The sequence below is a fragment of the Talpa occidentalis genome, unplaced genomic scaffold, assembly GCF_014898055.3.
Source record: "Talpa occidentalis isolate TD23 unplaced genomic scaffold, MPIMG_talOcc4v2.1 talOcc4.13, whole genome shotgun sequence".
NCBI lineage: Eukaryota > Metazoa > Chordata > Mammalia > Eulipotyphla > Talpidae > Talpa > Talpa occidentalis.
Window position 1 is genome coordinate 19146499 of NW_023601322.1, and position 17847 is coordinate 19164345.

At 50.5% G+C, this 17847-nt stretch overlaps 1 protein-coding gene across 4 annotated transcripts in view; it reads right to left on the bottom strand.

Moving 5' to 3' along the window:
* Positions 1-17847, bottom strand: part of CTIF (cap binding complex dependent translation initiation factor) — a 260483-nt gene that overhangs the window by 89100 nt on the left and 153536 nt on the right. For 3 of the 4 annotated variants that reach the window (XM_037508542.2, XM_037508544.2, XM_054694057.1), the window contains one exon: positions 1386-1878. In XM_037508542.2, the coding sequence (XP_037364439.1) occupies positions 1386-1878 (493 nt within the window). The remainder of the gene's footprint in view (positions 1-1385; positions 1879-17847) is intronic. The other variant, XM_037508543.2, reaches the window with a different exon arrangement.

The following is a 17847-nucleotide window of genomic DNA, read 5'->3' on the forward strand; positions in this document are numbered from 1 at the left end:
ACCCACAAAGACTCAGAGAGGTCAGGTGACCAGCCCAGGGTCACCTTGCCAATCAAAGGCAGAGCGAGAACAGAGCCTGGCTTGTCTGCTTGCTGGTCTCTGCAGCCTGTGCAGTTTGCACACTACAGTACTGCAATAACACTTAGCAGAACTGGGGAGAGCTTAGTTAATAATCCTCTTTCCCTAGCCAAGCTACCTCAGTCTGCCCTGGAAGCATTTCAGGCGATGACCACATACTGGTCATCAGTTGGGAACCTCTCCCAGGTTTGGGATGTAGGGGGATGAGGGAGGCTTTTCTTTACAGCTGGGGTCCCCATAGGGCATGGTGGGGAGAAGGCTCGGACTGTGCAAGATGCCAGGAGCATCATGGCAGCTTCAAGAGTTGATGTAGGAAAATCTCTGACCTGCTCTGTCCTACCTGTGTGTGGAGCTGAGCCTGGGCTCTGGGGAGAAAAGTCAAGAAGGCAGTAGAGAAAGGCTGGGAGAAACCCAAAACACTGAGTGCTGCAGAAGCCCCAGACAGGGGATTCTGGGGACTCTGCTGGGAGCAGGTCAGCCTTTCTTCCACTGTTCTTCTCCAAGGTGACTTGGAGGAGGGGAGGAGGGGAGTTGGGCAGCGTGGGAGGAGGGTGCTAGGGTGAGCCCAAGGGCCTCAATGCTGCCAGGGATGGATCTCCATTCCTTTTTTTGAGGCTTGGGGTGGTGGTTATTTCCTCTTGGATTTCTGAACCAGGCTCTGGAGACAAGGGTAAAGAAAGAGGCTCCTGGGAGCGAAACTGAAGGAAGCCCTCACTCTCAGGAACTCCCAGTCCAGGGTCAGCACCTGTATGATGCCGACAATGAGGGCCTTCTTAAATTTTGTCCCTGAGACAACCTCTTTGGCTGCAGGGAGCTAAAGGAGGGGAATAGCAAGGCACCCTGCCCAACTCACCTTTGCTCTGACGCCCCTACAGGGATCACAGCCCAGCTGGTACTTACCCAGGAGAAGCATCCCATTCTTCTTATCTAACAATCTCTCTGTTTCCCCCCAAATGGCCGTTAGCACTAATTGGTGCTGATCTCAGAAAACAGTGCTCCAGGGAAGAACCAGGCCTTCCCTGCAATCCTCTCTTCACCCCCAGCCCCCAAACCTCTTCCTCCCCTTATCTTAGACTAGAGGATGGTGGCAAGTGCCCCAAAGGGGCCTCTTGGGGTGGGGGGCTATAAGGTGAGGAGCCAGAAGGTTCTGGAATGGTGAGGACTTGCCCTCTGATGGACAGATGTGATGGGCCCGCGCAGTGGCCCATCTACAGGGCTCCCCAGGCCCTCAAACCCTACCCTACCGACCAAAATGCCTACCTCTCGCTGTCCTCCCCGGTGCAAGAGAACAACGAAAATTCAATTACCGGTACCTTTTCTTTCAGTCTTCGCCGCAGCCTGTCTTTGGAAGACTGGAGCAGGGTAATTTTGGGCCGCTCCCCGAGGCGCTCGGGAAAAATACTGTCTTTACGCTTTGTCTCGGCCTCTGGACCCCCTGGCTGCTGTGGGGGCAGCCTTTCGGAAGCCACTGGGGCCGGGGCATCAGGACTGCGGGGGGGCTCGAGGCTGCTGTGACCAGTGTCCCCCAGGGCGTCCTCAAGTTTGGGGCTCTCCATGGTCAAGGTCTCTTTGGCATTGCGGTGGGTGCCTGCCTCCCCCTTGTCCCCTGGGGGGTGCTTCGTGTTGCTGTGGTGCCAGCGCCGGTTCTGGCTGTAGCCGTGGTGGGTGGGCCTCCCTGAGGGGTGGGGCACCGAGCCCCCCTGGTAGGATTTCTGGTGGTCCCTGTTGTGTTTGGCACTACCCGGCTGGTGGTCACTGTGCTGCTGGGATTTGTTCCCTCCTGGAGGTCTCTGCTGTCGCCTGCAAGCCAAAGGGGACAGATAGACAGGGGTTACCGGGCAGGCCGCACAGGGTGCCTGATTCCAAACTCTGAAAGAATAATTCATCAATTTGTTCATTTATTCCTTCTTTCCACACACCATCTGAGCGCCTCCTTCTGGTGAGGCTCTGCGATAGGGCCTGAGGATAGTGCAGAGAGTAAGACTGACAGGTCTCTGTGATTATAGAGGATTTAAGTCAATCCTCGACTTCGAATAAGATTTTAGGCTCTTTTTAGAATATACATTAATACAACTGTGTCAGACTACATCAAAGAGACACAGAGTACAGAGCCTCTATCCCCACTGTTCCCTCCAAGCACCTGTGACCAATTTATGATCTTTCAAATACATTCTATGCACATTGCATCAGAGATACACATGAACTTGCATCTGAATGTGACTTTTTACCATAATGAGTCTTGAAAAGCTCTATCATTTGTCACTCAGTACAGTCCCAGTCCCTAGAGATTCTCCCAGATAGGTACATGTATCAATATTGCATTCCTTTTCATTGCTGAATAGTATTCCACAGTGAGGGTGTATCAATGCACTAAGCATCTGCTCACTGAAGGACATCTGGGTTGTTTCCAGTTATTGGCTATTATACACAAAGCTGATAGGAATATTGGTGTATAATCCCACCCCCTCCAGCATGCCTAGACCACTCAGTTTCATTCTCAAATGCTTTTTTATTCTAAGACCAAGGATCATCAATGGGACCAATGCTTGAGCTTCTGGGAAAGACGTTCTGTCTACTTTCACACCAGGCCAGGGACAACCAGCCTGGGCACCCAAGTCAGAGGGGGACCCCATCAGAAAAGTAAGTCATTGAGTCAGGTTCCTCCCAAGGCTTCTGTCACCTGCTGGTCTTCAGATGGCCCAGGCCTAAACCCAGATGCCCGAGACGTGGGTCAGCCTTCAGCCTCATCCTAAGAAGCACAGACCTACCCACACTGGGTGAAAAAGAAATACCACCACTCCCGACTCCCCTGGGTGCCCTGTGCTTGTGACTTTCTGTGAATTCTCCTTACATTTATTTCTCAATTACTCTCAACTAATTGGCTCTTCCTCCTTCCCTTCTCTTTGTTCTTTGAGTGTGAGTAACTTTTAAGCCCTGAGAAGGACCTTGGAAATTCCCTGGCAGATAATGCTTGATTCTCACAACTTTTGTCAACCTTATTTAGAATTTTTGTGGTGCCTGCAGCAATGGCCCAAGGAATGTCCCCAAAGGATGGCTGACCAAGCCCTTCCCAGCATCTGTCTTGAGAAGAGCTTCCCATGTGCCAAATCAGGGATTTCCCTTTCTCTGCCCAACATCCTCTCCCCCTCCCAAACAAAACAAAATAAAACAAAGCAAAGTAAAAAAAAACCTTCTCTCCACCGGAGGAAGGGGGTAATTTCTACATGGTTGGTGGCAGAAAGCTCAGAAGGAAATCAGCTATGTCTGGCAGAGATTCTGCAGTCCATTCCTAGAAATTTGGGGGCACCTGGGATTCTGTATCCCCTCTCCCTTCAGCCATCCCCTTGAAAGAGCTTGGAGTCAGCCAGTCCTGTTGATGCAGCGATAAGCTCCAGGTTTCTGGCACCAAGGGGCCTTCTCAGACCCACTGCCCAGGTGGCAGCTCCTTTGCTCACTGGAAGGGGTGGGCAGGAGGGGAAAACTGGGAGGCCACCTCAATGGGTCCCTCTAACTCGGAAGCAAGATTAATGGGTTTAAAAGGAGGCAGGCTGATACAGAGCTGGGTGGCTAATGAGACTGGCTGGGTGCCCCTGAGAGGCAAGATGAAAGAGTCAGATGCCACTGGAGGCGAGGGGCACAGAGCCTTGCGCCTTCTCTCTCTCTCCCTTCTCGGCTCAAGGCCCCACATAGGTCTTGGGGACAGTGATGGCTGGGACTGGTGTCTGTGCAGGCAGAGCCTTTCTTCCCGGGTAAATTAACCAAGTCTCTGTGAGGTGAAGTTCCATATCAAAAGGCCTCGCAGAGGCTCTTGGGGATGTGTCCAGCCTGCCAGCTAATCATGTCACCCAGGGCCCACCTCCTGTCTCCCTCCCACTCATCCTCAGAGCCAGGGCCCTCAGGAGAGAAGCACTCAACAACCTCTAGACCTGTGTGGTGTGGCCACATGAGGCCCATGTCCTTGGTCTGGGAAGGGGCTGAGAGGGCCCGAACCGCTGGAGCGAACTTGGGGCTGGGCCTGGTCCCGCACAATGGAGACCTGGGCTTCCTTGCCTTGGTCCTTCACAAATATTTGTTAGTGGTCCCCAGTCAAGCCGGCCCAAACCAGCTCTCTCTGTGCTGTGTTTGCTGGCGCTGGGTTTCGTCGATACCTCCCTGCAGGGGCCAGCTGGCTGTTTACCACAAAACCTGTGGGTTTAGGTTTGGCTGGGCTGGGAGGGAGCTGCTTTTGCTCCCAAAAGCAGAGCAAGGAAGTCACATTTGGTCTCAGATACATGGATATGTGGATCTAGGCTTTGGAGACATCCTGGACATGTAGTTCCACGGCATCACCAGTGAAAGGACAGCGTCCACCCCTTGCCCATGTATGCCTAATCTCTCGGGGAAGCTTTCTCTGGTGGCGGTGGAGGGGAGAGGAGGGATGGCTTAGGAGATAAGATTAATATTCCATTTGTGCTACTGGCAACACCTGCTGTTAGGGAAATAATGCCTTTTTTTTTTTTAAAGAATGGAAATTGTCAGTATGCTTTTTCCATCACTCATTTAGTTTATTCTTTCTTCTTTGGGTTCTGAAATCAGATGTCTTGTTTCACTGGAAAACTGCTCTCTTTTATTAAAAAAAAAAAAAATAAGTTCTCAGAACACCACAGCTGCATTTTGGGAGGTGGGAGTCGGAGACTAACTTCAGATCTTGTTGTAAAAAATGGTTCGAACAGCAGACAAGGACTCTCTGTTCGTTTTTTATTTCATAATCATTCCCAACTAGATATTCCGAGGGCCACTGACTTCTTATGGTTCTCTCCATGTCGGATACTTTACCACATAATTTGTAGGTCTGCTTAAAAATTTCTGGAAGCAAAATTCCTAGGGCAAGTGGTTTTGAAAGTATGCATTGGCTCATATTTCTTGCCTTCAGGAAAAGTGATGACTGCTTATTACAGGCTGAGGCGCCTCCATTCCTGCCCCCCTACACATGCCCGGTGCGGGACCCACCTTCCAGCCATGGGGATAAGGCAGGAGTGTGGGGAGACTCGGAGGGTGAGGGCCAGGAGTTTCTCTGGGCTGTGGAGCTTAAAGGAAAGCATGGGGAGACTTATTTCTGTCCTCATGGAGCCAACCGAGGGAAGCAACAGGACACTGGCTTGACAAAGGGACAGGATCATCGTGCCTGCATTAATTGAAAACCTACTATGGCCTTGGGCCTGAATTAGATGATAGAACTCCATCTGGGACACTCCTCCCTCATCGTGTCTGTCTTTAAGCCTGTAGCCAGTTCCGAGCCCGGCTTGGCCACTCACAGATGAGTGGTTCTGGGAGATTTCCCCTCTCCTGGGCTCTGCCCCCGGCTCAGGGGTGGCTGGGAGAATTGCAGAGTGACAGTGGACAGTTTTACAGATCAGAAAACCAAGGTTCAGAGAGGTCGCTTCATTCCCCTAGGATTGCCCGGCTAGTTGGTGGCAAAGCCTGTATCAGAAACTGAGTTTCTGATGGAAGGTACTGCCTGAAACACTATATCCTTTGATTTAATAGTCACTTGTCTGCGCTCTTAGTGCTCTTTGGAGAACTCCAGGTTATCACTACAAAGTTTAGGCAACTGAGTCACTCTGTAACTGCCAGCATCGACATCACGATGTGACAGCAGCCGCATCAGCAGCTGGTATCCTGAGACACCCACTGCGTGCTCCCGACACGGGCAAAGGGAAGCCCTGCACCTCGGAAGGTCAGACTCTTCCACTCCAACAGATCGCGTGACTCTCCTTCCACTCAGTTGGGTTGGAAATAATTCAAGATCGAGGTCTGTGACAGCAAAGACAAAACATCCCATAAGAAGTTGGTTGTTTTACTGCATGGATTGAAACTTGAGAAACCAGAGGTGTACCTGGCCTGAGGGATGCTGCAGAGTGGAAATGGGAGAGTTTAGTCCCTCTTCTCCCTGCAGGCAAGAAGAGACTTTCCTCACCAACTACAGACTGATGAACAAATGAATGAAGGAATGAGTGAAATGAGTGAATGATGCAGGAGAAGGTCAGTTCACTTACTGCTCCATTCATTACACACCTTCTGAGATCCGGGTCTGCCTGGAGTTATTAGAGGCCTCAGCGCCTGCCCCCGTCCCCAGCCCCTGCCAGATCACACAGCGCCTGGAACTGAGGGACGCTGGGAGTGGGGGTGACAAACTGTTCTGTTGTTCCTAAGGAGACCTCAGTCCCTCCCATAACCCCTCCTGGGCTTCAAGGCCCAGATCTGCCCAGCAGTCGCCTCCATACCAGGTCCCCTCTCCGGCTCTCATAACCCCTAATCTGATGGTTTGTGTGTACCTACTGTCTGCCCTCAAAAGCATCCACTTCCTTTGGCTGGACCAGAACCTTCTCGAAACCTCCCTCGGTATCTGGGCTGGGCACTCACTCATGCCTCAAGTGAGGCCCCCAACGTGCCAGGGATTGTGTCGGGCACTGGGGACAAAGCGATGACTCGGACACAGGGCTGTATGTACCCTTGTGGAGCTTAAGATCCATTCATTACAGAAACAGTTATCTGCTGACAACCCGGGACAAGAGTCGTGAAGGAAAGGAAGTGGACATAAGCGCATGGTCTGTCCTAGTCTGGCTCAAGCACGGCTTTCATTTAAGCTTAAGAAGGAGGAAGTGTTAACCACTTGTACAGAGAGGTCAATGAAGCTCAGAAAGGGTAAGTACTTGCTCGAGGCCACACAGCTTGCAAGAGGCAAAGCTTGGGTTTGAACTTAAGTAGTTTGGTCTAAGAATGTATGTTCTCAGTCACCACATTCTTCTGCCTAAGGTTTTGAATCCTGTTCCAGAGTCCTGAGGGCCTGAGACAGCCTGCAAGCCAATGCAGAGACACTGAAATCCAAATCCAGAGGACCCCAGATCTTGGCCAGAGGCAGTGCGGGGAGGGGTGTGGGTTGGCAGCACTGGGTGGAAGCAGGGCTAGGTATGCAGAAGCAAAGGCCCATGGCGGTGCTGGAGGCCACTGGTAACAGCCAAGGGGAGAGACTAGGAGGGTCTGGATGGCAGCTCTGGGTCGAGGTTTGGAAATCTGGCCTCCCAGCCTTGGCTCCACTGTGTCTGGGGAAAACCACAGAAGCCATGTGCGGCCCTGGGGTTTCCATCTTTGCTGGGAACAATCCTTCCACCCCGTGACCCCCAACACACACACAGCTAATTCCTGTACTGGGGACTATGGAGCAGGGCAGAGGGGGGTCAAGTTTTCAGACAACCTTCTGGCTTCACTGCTGCACCCTGGGGGAGGGACAGAGATGCAGGCTGCAGCGTCTGGCCACCTCCTCCATCCTGGGGCAGCTTATAGAAGGCCATGGGGAAATGACTTCCTTTGGGGTATTAGTTGCTCTGAGTTTCACTCTATTGCTGGGGCTTTTCTTGGGCACTCTTCTCAACCCTCCAGGGCTCTTAGTCGATGGAGCTGGCACCAATGTGCTGGGTGACTTTGGCAAGACCCCCACCACTCCCCATGCCTCAGCATTCCCACCTACAGAATGGGAACATGGAGTTCCCACTCAGGTGAGTCCCTACTTCCTCTGCATTCTGGCCTGGGTCACAGGCTGGTCTGAAGTGACAACACAGTCAAGCAGGGAGGCCTCTGAGAACAAAGACACAGTATGAATACGAGGTAATATTTTTGTTCCAGGAAGAATCAGGCATTCCAAGAATCCCTGGCCTCATGCATTCAGAGGCAGTGTGATGTCATGGGAAGAGCATGCGCGGCCCCGGTGGGGTGCTTCAAGGGGAAGGCCCGCGCCCTTCCGCCCTGCCCAGCCAAGCCCTGCGTTGTCCGAGTTCTGACCTGTGGACGCTCGGTGCAGCCTGCCAGCAAGTCCTGACATTCCCCAAACTCGGTGCCCACCCTGGGCGCTCACTCAGAGGCTGGAGGACACCAGTCACAGATGTAGGTCTGCTCAGCTGGGATGCTCTATTTGCTATTGCTAGCTTCCCGTGGCTAAACCGAGTCACGCGAATCCACACCAGGAAGAAAATCTCGCTATGCCACCTTTCTGGAACCTTGAGAGCCTGCCAGCTCCTACCACTTTTCCTAAAGAAACGGGGAGGGCTGGCTATGGGTGTGATCTTGCCCCACTGTGTAGCCTCCCACAGTCCCTCACTGCCTGGAATACGGAAGGTGCTCAACACAGACTCCCAGGGTATTTACCAAGAGGGCAATATCCTATTGTAGTCCAAAGTACGGGGTCAGGATCCAGACCCCCAGAGTTCACTTCTAGCTATACAATGTTGGGCAAGTTCCTTAATCTCTCTTGGCCTTAACTTCTTCATTTGTAAAATGGGTACAAATAGAGCGTCCATCTCATGGGGTCCTGTGAGTTTTAAATTAATATCAATGTTATTTTAAGGGTTTGCCTGTAATAATACTATGTCATGGATTTTTCCAAGCAAGATAGCATGAATCCATCAGCTATGCAGAAGTGGTGAGCACCGGCACACCTCTCATGCAGGTCATAGGACGGCGCTGTAGGGAAACTAGCTGTTTCAAGTGTTATGGATTAAGGAAGAAATCCCAGGATGTCCAGCTTCTAGCTTCTGCCCTAGTTTTGACCTCCTAAGGGCTGCATTTTGGAAATAGTTTATCACTGAATACTCACCACCATTCTCCCAACCTTCAGAGTCACTAGGGAACTAGCCTTTCAAATCTTGCCATCTCCATGTGATGGAACAGCCCTCAAATTGGGGTAGATAGACACAGAGAAAGCAGGCTGGAGAGAAAAATCCCATCAGACTTGTTTCAATGCCAGGTGTGACCAGCTGCTAAGCTCTACAGATCTATGGGTAATGGAAGGTCAGATGCCCAGCCTGAGTTCACCTAAAGGAGGAACTTCCTTAAGGGGAGAGATACACCCTATGGAGGGGCCTGTCTGGAAAGGTAGTGAGCCCCCTGTCACTGGAAGTGTCCGATCACTGACCAACCCTTACCTATGGAGACCTCCTATCCCCAATAAGTCTATTCTGCAATGAATACCTCCTCCTAGAAGCCCTCCTGGGTTTCAGCAGCTCTTCAAAGAGCCCTCATCTGGAGAGGCAGCATGATGCAGGGGCAACTTGGGAATCAGACACACCTGAGTTTATGTTCGGTTTTGCCTTCATCTTAGTCAGGTGGTCTGGGACCAGCTGCCTAACCTCTCTGTTCCTCATTTGTCTTATCAATCACAGGACTCTTTGGACTGGAAAACAGGCAAGGGGCGACGCTGAAGGGGGTGACCACAGGGCTTGTGATAAACCTCGTCCACTCGCAGCCCTTTGCTCAGTTCAGCCCTGGAGGGCACCTGACCTTGTCAGCTTGGAGCTCTGGAGACAGGGCCCCAGGAGAAGGAAAGATGGCTGCACTGTGGGAAGCAGAGGTGTCCAAAGTTCCTGAGCTGGTTTGGTCTGTGGGCAGCTGAGCACCACTGAGCTCTCAGGCTCTCTGGAGAGACACTGCCGGCTGCCCGGCGGCTCACTCCATCAGCCATCACATCCCGTCACCCTCCCGGGACGGCCTCCGCTCTCACAACTTCATTACTGACAGGTTTGCTCTGTCCCTAAAGGGCCGTTTTTCCCAGCCTGGGAAGGAGAGGAAATGTGAAATGGAGTTAGCTGGAGCAGGGCCTCCCATGAGCCCCATTTTTCAGCCAGAGCTGGTGGAACTGACAAGGCCACGGCGAGATGTGATGGCGGAGGGAGATTCACTCGACAACTTCATGCACATCAAGGACCCCAACCCCATGCGGTCCTTGTGGGACAGGCCTCTCCGTACACGGTTTCCTGGGTTAGAATCCTCCAAAGTGCAAGGGCACTTGTAGCAGGTGCCGATAGTCTTCACCTTAAACAGCCATCCATCAGCATGCTTGTGTATTCCTAGACAGGTGAGGAGGACTCACCCACACTAGCCCCCAAATGCTGGGGTCCTAGAACGGTGAGGTCTCACCAGAGACTCTCCCCGACAGTCCAAAGCCAACTAGGAAATTGAGAAGGAATGATGGAAAGAGAAAATCAGTCGGTGATCCTCGTTATAGTAATTGTTTCAGGCAAGAATCATCAATGGAGGGCCTCCCCTGGTGGCGCAGCAGTTGAGTTCTGGGCTGCGAAGCTGCGTGCTGCCTCAGCAGTGCCAGTTCGATCCCCGGCCACCAGGCGAGGGTCCCACATGGCGCGCAGACATCTCCTGCCGCCTGCTGCTCCCCTCAGCAGTGTACTTTGTCACTCTGCGTGTTCTGCTCTCCTCTCTGGCTCTGGTGAATTCTCTCACCCTCCCGCGCTTCTGCCTGTACCCAGTGCTTGTATGAATAAATAAATAAATCTTAAAAAAAAAAAAAGAATTATCAATGGAGGCCAGTGGGTGAAAGTTTGAGGAAAAACAGAATATTGGCATAGTCTCAAAGGATCTCCCCACAAGTTGTTTCTCAATTGCAAAGGGAAAACTCGTAACTTTATGGTGGAGAAACTTGGCAGACACCACTTTAACCAAGTAATCAAAGTTCACATCACCAGTCATGGGATGAAGGGTCAGCCAGCATGTGCTCCTGATGTGATGTCCCGAGAAGAAACATGACATCACTCAAATGCACATCCCCCAAATCTAATGAGGACACATCAGAGAAACCCAATGAGAGGGACCTTCTACAAACAGCCATTCTGAAAAAATCAAAGTCATGAAATACAGTTTTGGGAAATGTTCCTGGGTGGAAATCAAGTCAAGCTAAGTCAGCACTGAGTGTAACCCACGATCTAGGCTCCCTGGAGAATAAAGAGTAGATAGCAGTACCCCATCTCTGTTAAGTCTCCTGGTTTTTATCGTTGTACATGGTGATGAAAAAAAGGTCTTTGTTTTAAAGAAATACACTCTGAAGGTCAAGCAGTGAAGAGGCATCATTTCGGCAACTTACTCTTCACCAGGTCAGAGAAAAATGTACATGAAAGAAAGACAAAGAATCTGGGGGGAGATTATATAGGAATTCTTGCTTTTCTTGCTACCCTTTGGTGACTATGAAATTTTCTCAAAATCAAGTGTTGTGAAGAATGAGTGGGGCGTGTTTAGAAGAGAAGTCGAATGGGCATTCTAGAAGGAATGTCAGACTCATTGGAAGTGTGGTGGCCATATTTCTTAAGTCCCTTTCTTTCTTTCTTTTTTTTTTTTAAAGATTTCTTTATTTATGCATACAAGAACTGGGGTGTAGGCCAGAGGTGCTGGGAGTGAGAGGATTCACCAGTGACAGAGTGGGGAGCAGAACAGGCAAATCGACTGAAATACACTGCTGAGGAGAGCAGTGGACAAGGCAGGAGAGGTCTGCTGTGCTGTGTGGGTAGCTCCCTGGCCAGGGATCGAACTCATGCTGCAGTGGCTGGCAGTAGCTTGCAAGTGCTGTCTTTAACACCTGAGCCACCAAGGAGGTCCCCTTAAGTCTGTTTCTATGCATCCTGGCAACCCAAATAAAATACAATGAAACTGAGCACAGAGGTCCTGCCCCAGGTGAAACTGCAAAATGCTGTATTTATGTACTTGAGACCCTGAGGCAGTTCTGGATAGAACTTCCGGCCAGGGCCTCCCCTGGTGGCTCAGTGGTTGAGTGCTGGGTTGAGAGACTGCACGCAGCCTCTGCAGTGCCAGTTCAATCCTCAGCCACCGGCGAGGGTCCCACCAAAAAAAAAAAGAACTTCTGGTCACACAGAAGGGTAACTGAATCTCCCCCTTCAGGGAGGACATAGGCCTGTATACCACTATGAGTAAATCAGTGTACCTTTTTGGATAAAACCTGCATGTGGGGCTGAGTTTCTCAAAGTAAGACCTTGCCTATGTGGCACCTACCAGGAGACCTCAATGAGAAGGAAAAAGGGTGTTTTTTCTTCTAACTTTTCTTCTATTTATACCTGTGGAGACTGAATGGTTTAGTGGGCTGACTGCAGCTTTGCTAAACCCTTTAGACTTGAGAAGATCTCTCATGGATCCATCTTACAAACACCCTTAGGGAATTTAAAAAACATTTTATTTTTGATGGCATATGATAAAGAAGTTATTTTAAGTAAAACACAGCTTTGAGGCTGCTATGTTACTGGGAACAAATTATAAGCTTCATGTTTAATATGATCCTTAATAGCATTCATGAATAAAGGCAAAATTTAGCCTTCCCCCCCATTAATCAAGTGACACCTTCTCCTTCATTTATTGTAAATGAGTTATGAAAGCAAAAGCATGACTTTCTACAAAGAAATTTCAAAATGACATATCACCATTACATTGTGGCTTTGGCTTCAGATACACCCTAAAATGTAAGCTAAAGCTTGACTATATAAGGCATAATAAGAAGCAAAAAGCAAAAACTGATTTTGTGGCCCACTCTTTGGAATTCTTGTATTTATGTTTGTTTTCTCTATTCTTTCTTTATATATATAAATCAACTGGTTTGTTTTTGTAATTTTCTTGCTTTGTTTCTAAATGACAAGACCCAAGAATTTTCAGGAAGCACCTACAGTCACTTCTTCCCAAATAACAAGGCGTGCATGGAGGGTCTTGACTTCTCATGAGCAAAGTCAAGGGTTTGCAGGTTTGGTGGTCTCCAGCCAGGCCAGGAGCTGCCACACTCGACTCTGACGGGGTGACAGGGGTTCTGGGTTGGGGCAGGGCACCCAGACAAATGTGCACAAGTATCACCACCTGGATATTCCTCATGAACCAGCCTTTTAATATCAGTGTTCCTTAATGCTTCCTGCCTTTAACCAACTGTCTATTATGGGTAGAAATTAAATATTTGACCAGGAATAAAAGTAATTCACATGGTCAAAACCACCAAAATGGCTCCCAGGGGTTGCTGAGTGATGAATCGGCTGAGGGGTTGAGGCTCAAGCCTTCCTCTCTGATCTCCATTAAGCCCAGCGCTCTCTGCACACCCGTAGGTGGGGTCTCAACCTGCACAGTTCTAAAGGTGAGCAGAGACCCACGGCAGGGACTAAGGGCAGCCTCTGGAAGCCAGGACTGGGTCCAGATCTGGATCTTGTCTCTTCCGAGCTCTGTGCTGCTCGTCAAGCCTCTTACTGGTCTGAGCCTCAGTTTCCCATTTGATAAATAGGGGGATAATGATGACAGGGGAGACTACCTAAGTTTCTCAAGGTTGGAGAGCTGCCTGACATGGAGCAAGTTCTCATAGGGAGGGCCTGTTGTTACTGTCATTGTTCCACAGGGAAACAGCACCAGCCACAAGTCATTGTTCTGGGTGTGGTGCTCCCTGTCCCTGGTGTGAGCCAGGCTTCAGGGGCCTCAGTCTCAGCTGTGCCCACCAGCTCTCCTTCCATCCTGTGCCAAGCATGCCCCTGAGGTCAGGTGAGGGAGAGAGGAGGGAGCAGAGATAGTGGATAGTCTCAGTCCAGTCCACTGGGCCCATTCCTTGAGGTGGAAACTGAGGTAGGCTTCAGACTGCTGTTGCTGCCAGGAGGGAGGCGATGTGGTTGAGCAGGTGGGGCGTAGGTCTTGGTTGAGCTAAGGGAAAAGGCGGGCTGGTTGGGATTCAGACTCCATTCTGGTGGTGCTTACTACCCCTGCCTGGCAATGCACCACAAGGAGAGAGAAGAGCAGAGTAACAGGGAGGATGCAGGTTGGAGGGCTGGCCTCCCGGGCTCCACTCCAGCTGTGCGCCCCTGGGCCAGTGGAAACACCTCTCGGGGCCCAGTCTGCTTTTCTAACAACACTGACGTGATAATGAATGACACTTACGTGGAACTATGTCCGAGGCATTGTTCTAAGTACACAGTCATCCCTACCATGCTATGGGTAGCCAGTAATATTTTATATTCTCTGGTCCCAACACAGGGACAGGAGACATTGACAGTCAAGGTGTTAGGAGAAAAAGGATGTCCCAAAGCAAATTCCATACAGGCTTTGTGGACTCCACCCCCACCCCAGGTCAAAGCCAAAGACACTGGGAACTTCAAATCCCATTACCACCAAAGACACTGGGACCTGAGGGTGGGGTGAAGCAGCCAGGTGGATACAAAAGGCAGACACGTGGGCTTTGGGGGCTCTTCATTTTTGGGCTTTTGGCCAGCTCGGAGCGTCCGGCCAGCTCAGAGTGACTTTGGGTTTCCAGGTCGTCAGATCGGGTAGGACGCATTAAAGACTTTATTTCCCTATTTTCTCCCTGAGTTGTACATTTTCCTTATTTCTTTTTCTCTTGTAAATAAACCTTTTATTAACCCTTTTGTGTGTGTCTGTAGTAGAGTATTCATAAGTCCCTTTAGAGCGCGCGGGTGAGGACCCACAGCCAGGAACCCGTTTAATATCGGGGTTGCTCTATAACAGCTTGGCGCCCAACGTGATTTGCAAGTTTCACCCGTGGTTGACCAGCCCAAAGTAATTTTTCTTGCGTTGGTCACCATAAAAGCACATTAGGTCTACAAAACTCGCAGTGAAACTCTTTGTTTCACGTCTTGAAAAGTTTTTTTTTTTTCCGCACATATGGCCGTTGTGGGTGTGGTTTTGACCCAAACGTGGCCTCAACCATGAACTTCAGCTTTTTGGCTTAAACTGATGGTTTTTCTTTCACACTGGAACCTGACAAAATGTTCATCTGAGACTGCATCCCAACCTCCATATATTCGATCTTCATCACCATGGAAATGGTGGCAACAAGTGAAAGGGGGGAATTGTTAGGGGGGAAAGGATGTCCCAAAGCAAATTCCATACAGGCTTTGTGGACTCCACCCCCACCCCAGGTCAAAGCCAAAGACACTGGGAACTCCAAATCCCATCACCACCCAAGGGAAGGTGGCTGGGACCTGAGGGTGGGGTGAAGCAGCCAGGTGGATACAAAAGGCAGACACGTGGGCTTTGGGGGCTCTCCATTTTTTGGGCTCTCGGCCAGCTCGCAGTGTCCGGCCAGCTCTGGGAGTGACTTTGGGTTTCCAGGTCGTCGGATCGGGTAGGACGCATTAAAGACTTTATTTCCCTATTTTCTCCCTGAGTTGTACATTTTCCTTATTTCTTTTTCTCTTGTAAATAAACCTTTTATTAACCCTTTTGTGTGTGTCTGTAGTAGAGTATTCATAAGTCCCTTCAAAGTGCGCGGGTGAGGACCCACAGCCAGGAACCCGTTTAATATCAGGGTGGCTCTATAACAGCTGGTGAGACCCATGGGGAGGTGACAATGGCAGTTTTTATCTTGATGTTGATTTTGCTCTTTTCCTTCCGGGCTTGTCTGGTTGTTTTTGACCCTTTTCTGTGGGTCCCCACTGGAAGATGCTTTAGACTTGTGGCAGGCTTTGGGGCTTTGCTCTGGGCCAATCCCATTTGGATGGACTTTTACCCACGAGGGGACGGGTAACTTTGGGTGCTTCATTTAGAAACTAGACTCTTTGCCTTACCTGTATTGTTTCCTAGTTTTATTAAAGATCCTTCCCATTAGTCTCATGTGTTTTGTGTTGATGCGGCGGATGGCCGAACCCATTTAGAATAGGCAGGTTTGCGGGGTTTGGGCTGCCCCTCTCCCTGTCCTATAACAAAGGCAGGCAGAGGACAAGGACATGAGTGGCCACAACTGCTGGCTATAAACCCTCCTGCTCCCTGGTATCCAGGCAAACTGGGGAATCTGGTCTGACCCCCAGACCAGTTTTCTGTCTGGGTTTCTGTAAGGGAGAAAGGATAGCCCAGCGGGGGAGTCCAGGTGTGATGGATTGGAGGGCATGCTCAGGGCTGATCAGGACATAGGCCACATGGGCAGTGAAGATGGGTGGTGGGAAGATATTCTGGAAAATCAGGTCAGGGCCAGGCTGTGGGAGATGCTGGAAGACAATGGAGGGGATGGGCAGGGATCTTGGTTCTGGCTAGAGGAAGGCTTCTTGAACCTGGAGGCTGGCTAGTCAGAGCTGGGCTTCAGGACAGGGTTGGGTGGCTGCCCTGGAGTGGCTGCCCTGAGAGAGGAAGAAATGGAGTTATGTTGCCTCTCTCTGCCTCAGTTTCCTTACCTATAAAATGTGGATCTAATAGCTTTAGTACTTCCCTCAAAGGTGGTTGTGCTGACAGTGTGCACTGATAACTGTCGAGGCCTTTGAACTCTATAAGAATTTATTAAATACAACTGGTAGGCCTGATAGGCTTTATGTACATTAGCAGGACATGATCTGGCTCTGGCAGACATCAGGGGGTGTGGGAGAAGACAGAGATAAAGGGCGAGGGGAGGATGGGAGTCCATATTCCAACCACCAGGATGGCTCCCCACTCAGTTGATCAGAACAAGGGTGAACCACAGGCGTCTGAACTTTGAAACCATGACTCGTTACAGAGCACTGTCCCCATAGGGCTCTCAGCTTCCTGTGGCCTTTGAGGCCTGCTCTCTGCCAGCGCCACCATTTTGGGATGCCACCCATCCAGCGTGGGGGCAACACTCACAATTGGGACTCATTCCATCTCCCATGAGTGGTAGTGATTCTTTAAAGTGAGAGACAGAGGAGAGATGTAACAGTCTACAGACCAGAGAGTGAAGAAGGCAGGCACTGGGCACAGAGCAGCGACCTGTGGCCTTTCCCTCAGTAAGCTACCAGGTAGAGTGAACAATCTTTGAGACTAACTGCAAACCTTCCAGCAGAGGCCCGCCAGCAGGAGTCTGTCCCTCCTGAAGGTGTCACTGGCTATGGTGAGTGAACATGCTTGTTAGCATCCCCCTCAGGATTAGGCCCGTCCCTCTAAACACCCCAGTTTCCCTCAATAGCCTCTTTTGGTTTATGCGCGTTCTGCCCCATAAGTCTTTCCAACCCGTTTTGAAGGCTCCTAAGGCAAGAGAAATCACATCTATCTGATTGGCTCTGGGGAGGACCAGACCAGGAGTGGTTAATACCACCCCTCATGACACTTGGAATTTTGGCGTCATAGACCCCAGGAGGCAGAAGATTCCCAAGAGACAGGGTGGCCAACCATCCCCTAAGTCTAGGATAGAGGGCTTTCTAGAAATATGGGCCTTTCAGTGGTAAGCTAGGATAGTCCAGGGTAAACAAGGACAGCAGGCTGGTCACCTGGTTAGAGACAACTAAGTCCCATTGTTTGACCAGTGAAGAAGACACGGAGCCCCCAAAAGTTAGGTGACCTGCGCTGACTTAGGGAGAGACAGGTCAACCCTGGTCCTGCCTCCTAGCCCAGTGCTCTTCCCACCACACCTTCACGATGTGAAAAAACATGACATTAGGGAAGGGTAGGGAGTGGGATCTGGCAAGCCCAGCCCTCCTCCACCACTGGTGGTGGTCGAGGAGGGACATCCAGCAATCTGCACACTCATGGCACACCTGAGCCTGGGCACCATGCAGAAAAGCACACAGATGGCACATCAAGGATTCTTATTTGTGATATTTGACATTAACTGAATTTCTCTAGAGAAGGCTCTGCCTGCAGGTCACCATGACCCATCCTTGAAGGTCTTACTTGAGGGTGAATGTCCACCAGTACCCAATTACCAGGGGGTGAGCAATGACCCAGGCCTGAGACTTCCTTACAAAGTGCCCAGAGTGGTTTCCCTCTGGTGTAAGTCTGGACACTGATGCCGGTGTCTCTTGAGCTGACTGAGAGACGTGTTTCTGGGCTGTGGCAGGGATCTCCTCCCTGACTACTCCTGTCTGTTCATCCGCTTATTCATAGATGTTTACCGAGTGTCTACTGTGCGGGAGTTCTCCAGGCCTGAGAATAGAGCTGGGAGCAACTTGACAAAAAGCCCTTCTTTTGTGGACCTCATCTTCTCATGGGGAGAGACAGAAAATAAAGAGAATAAACGCATCC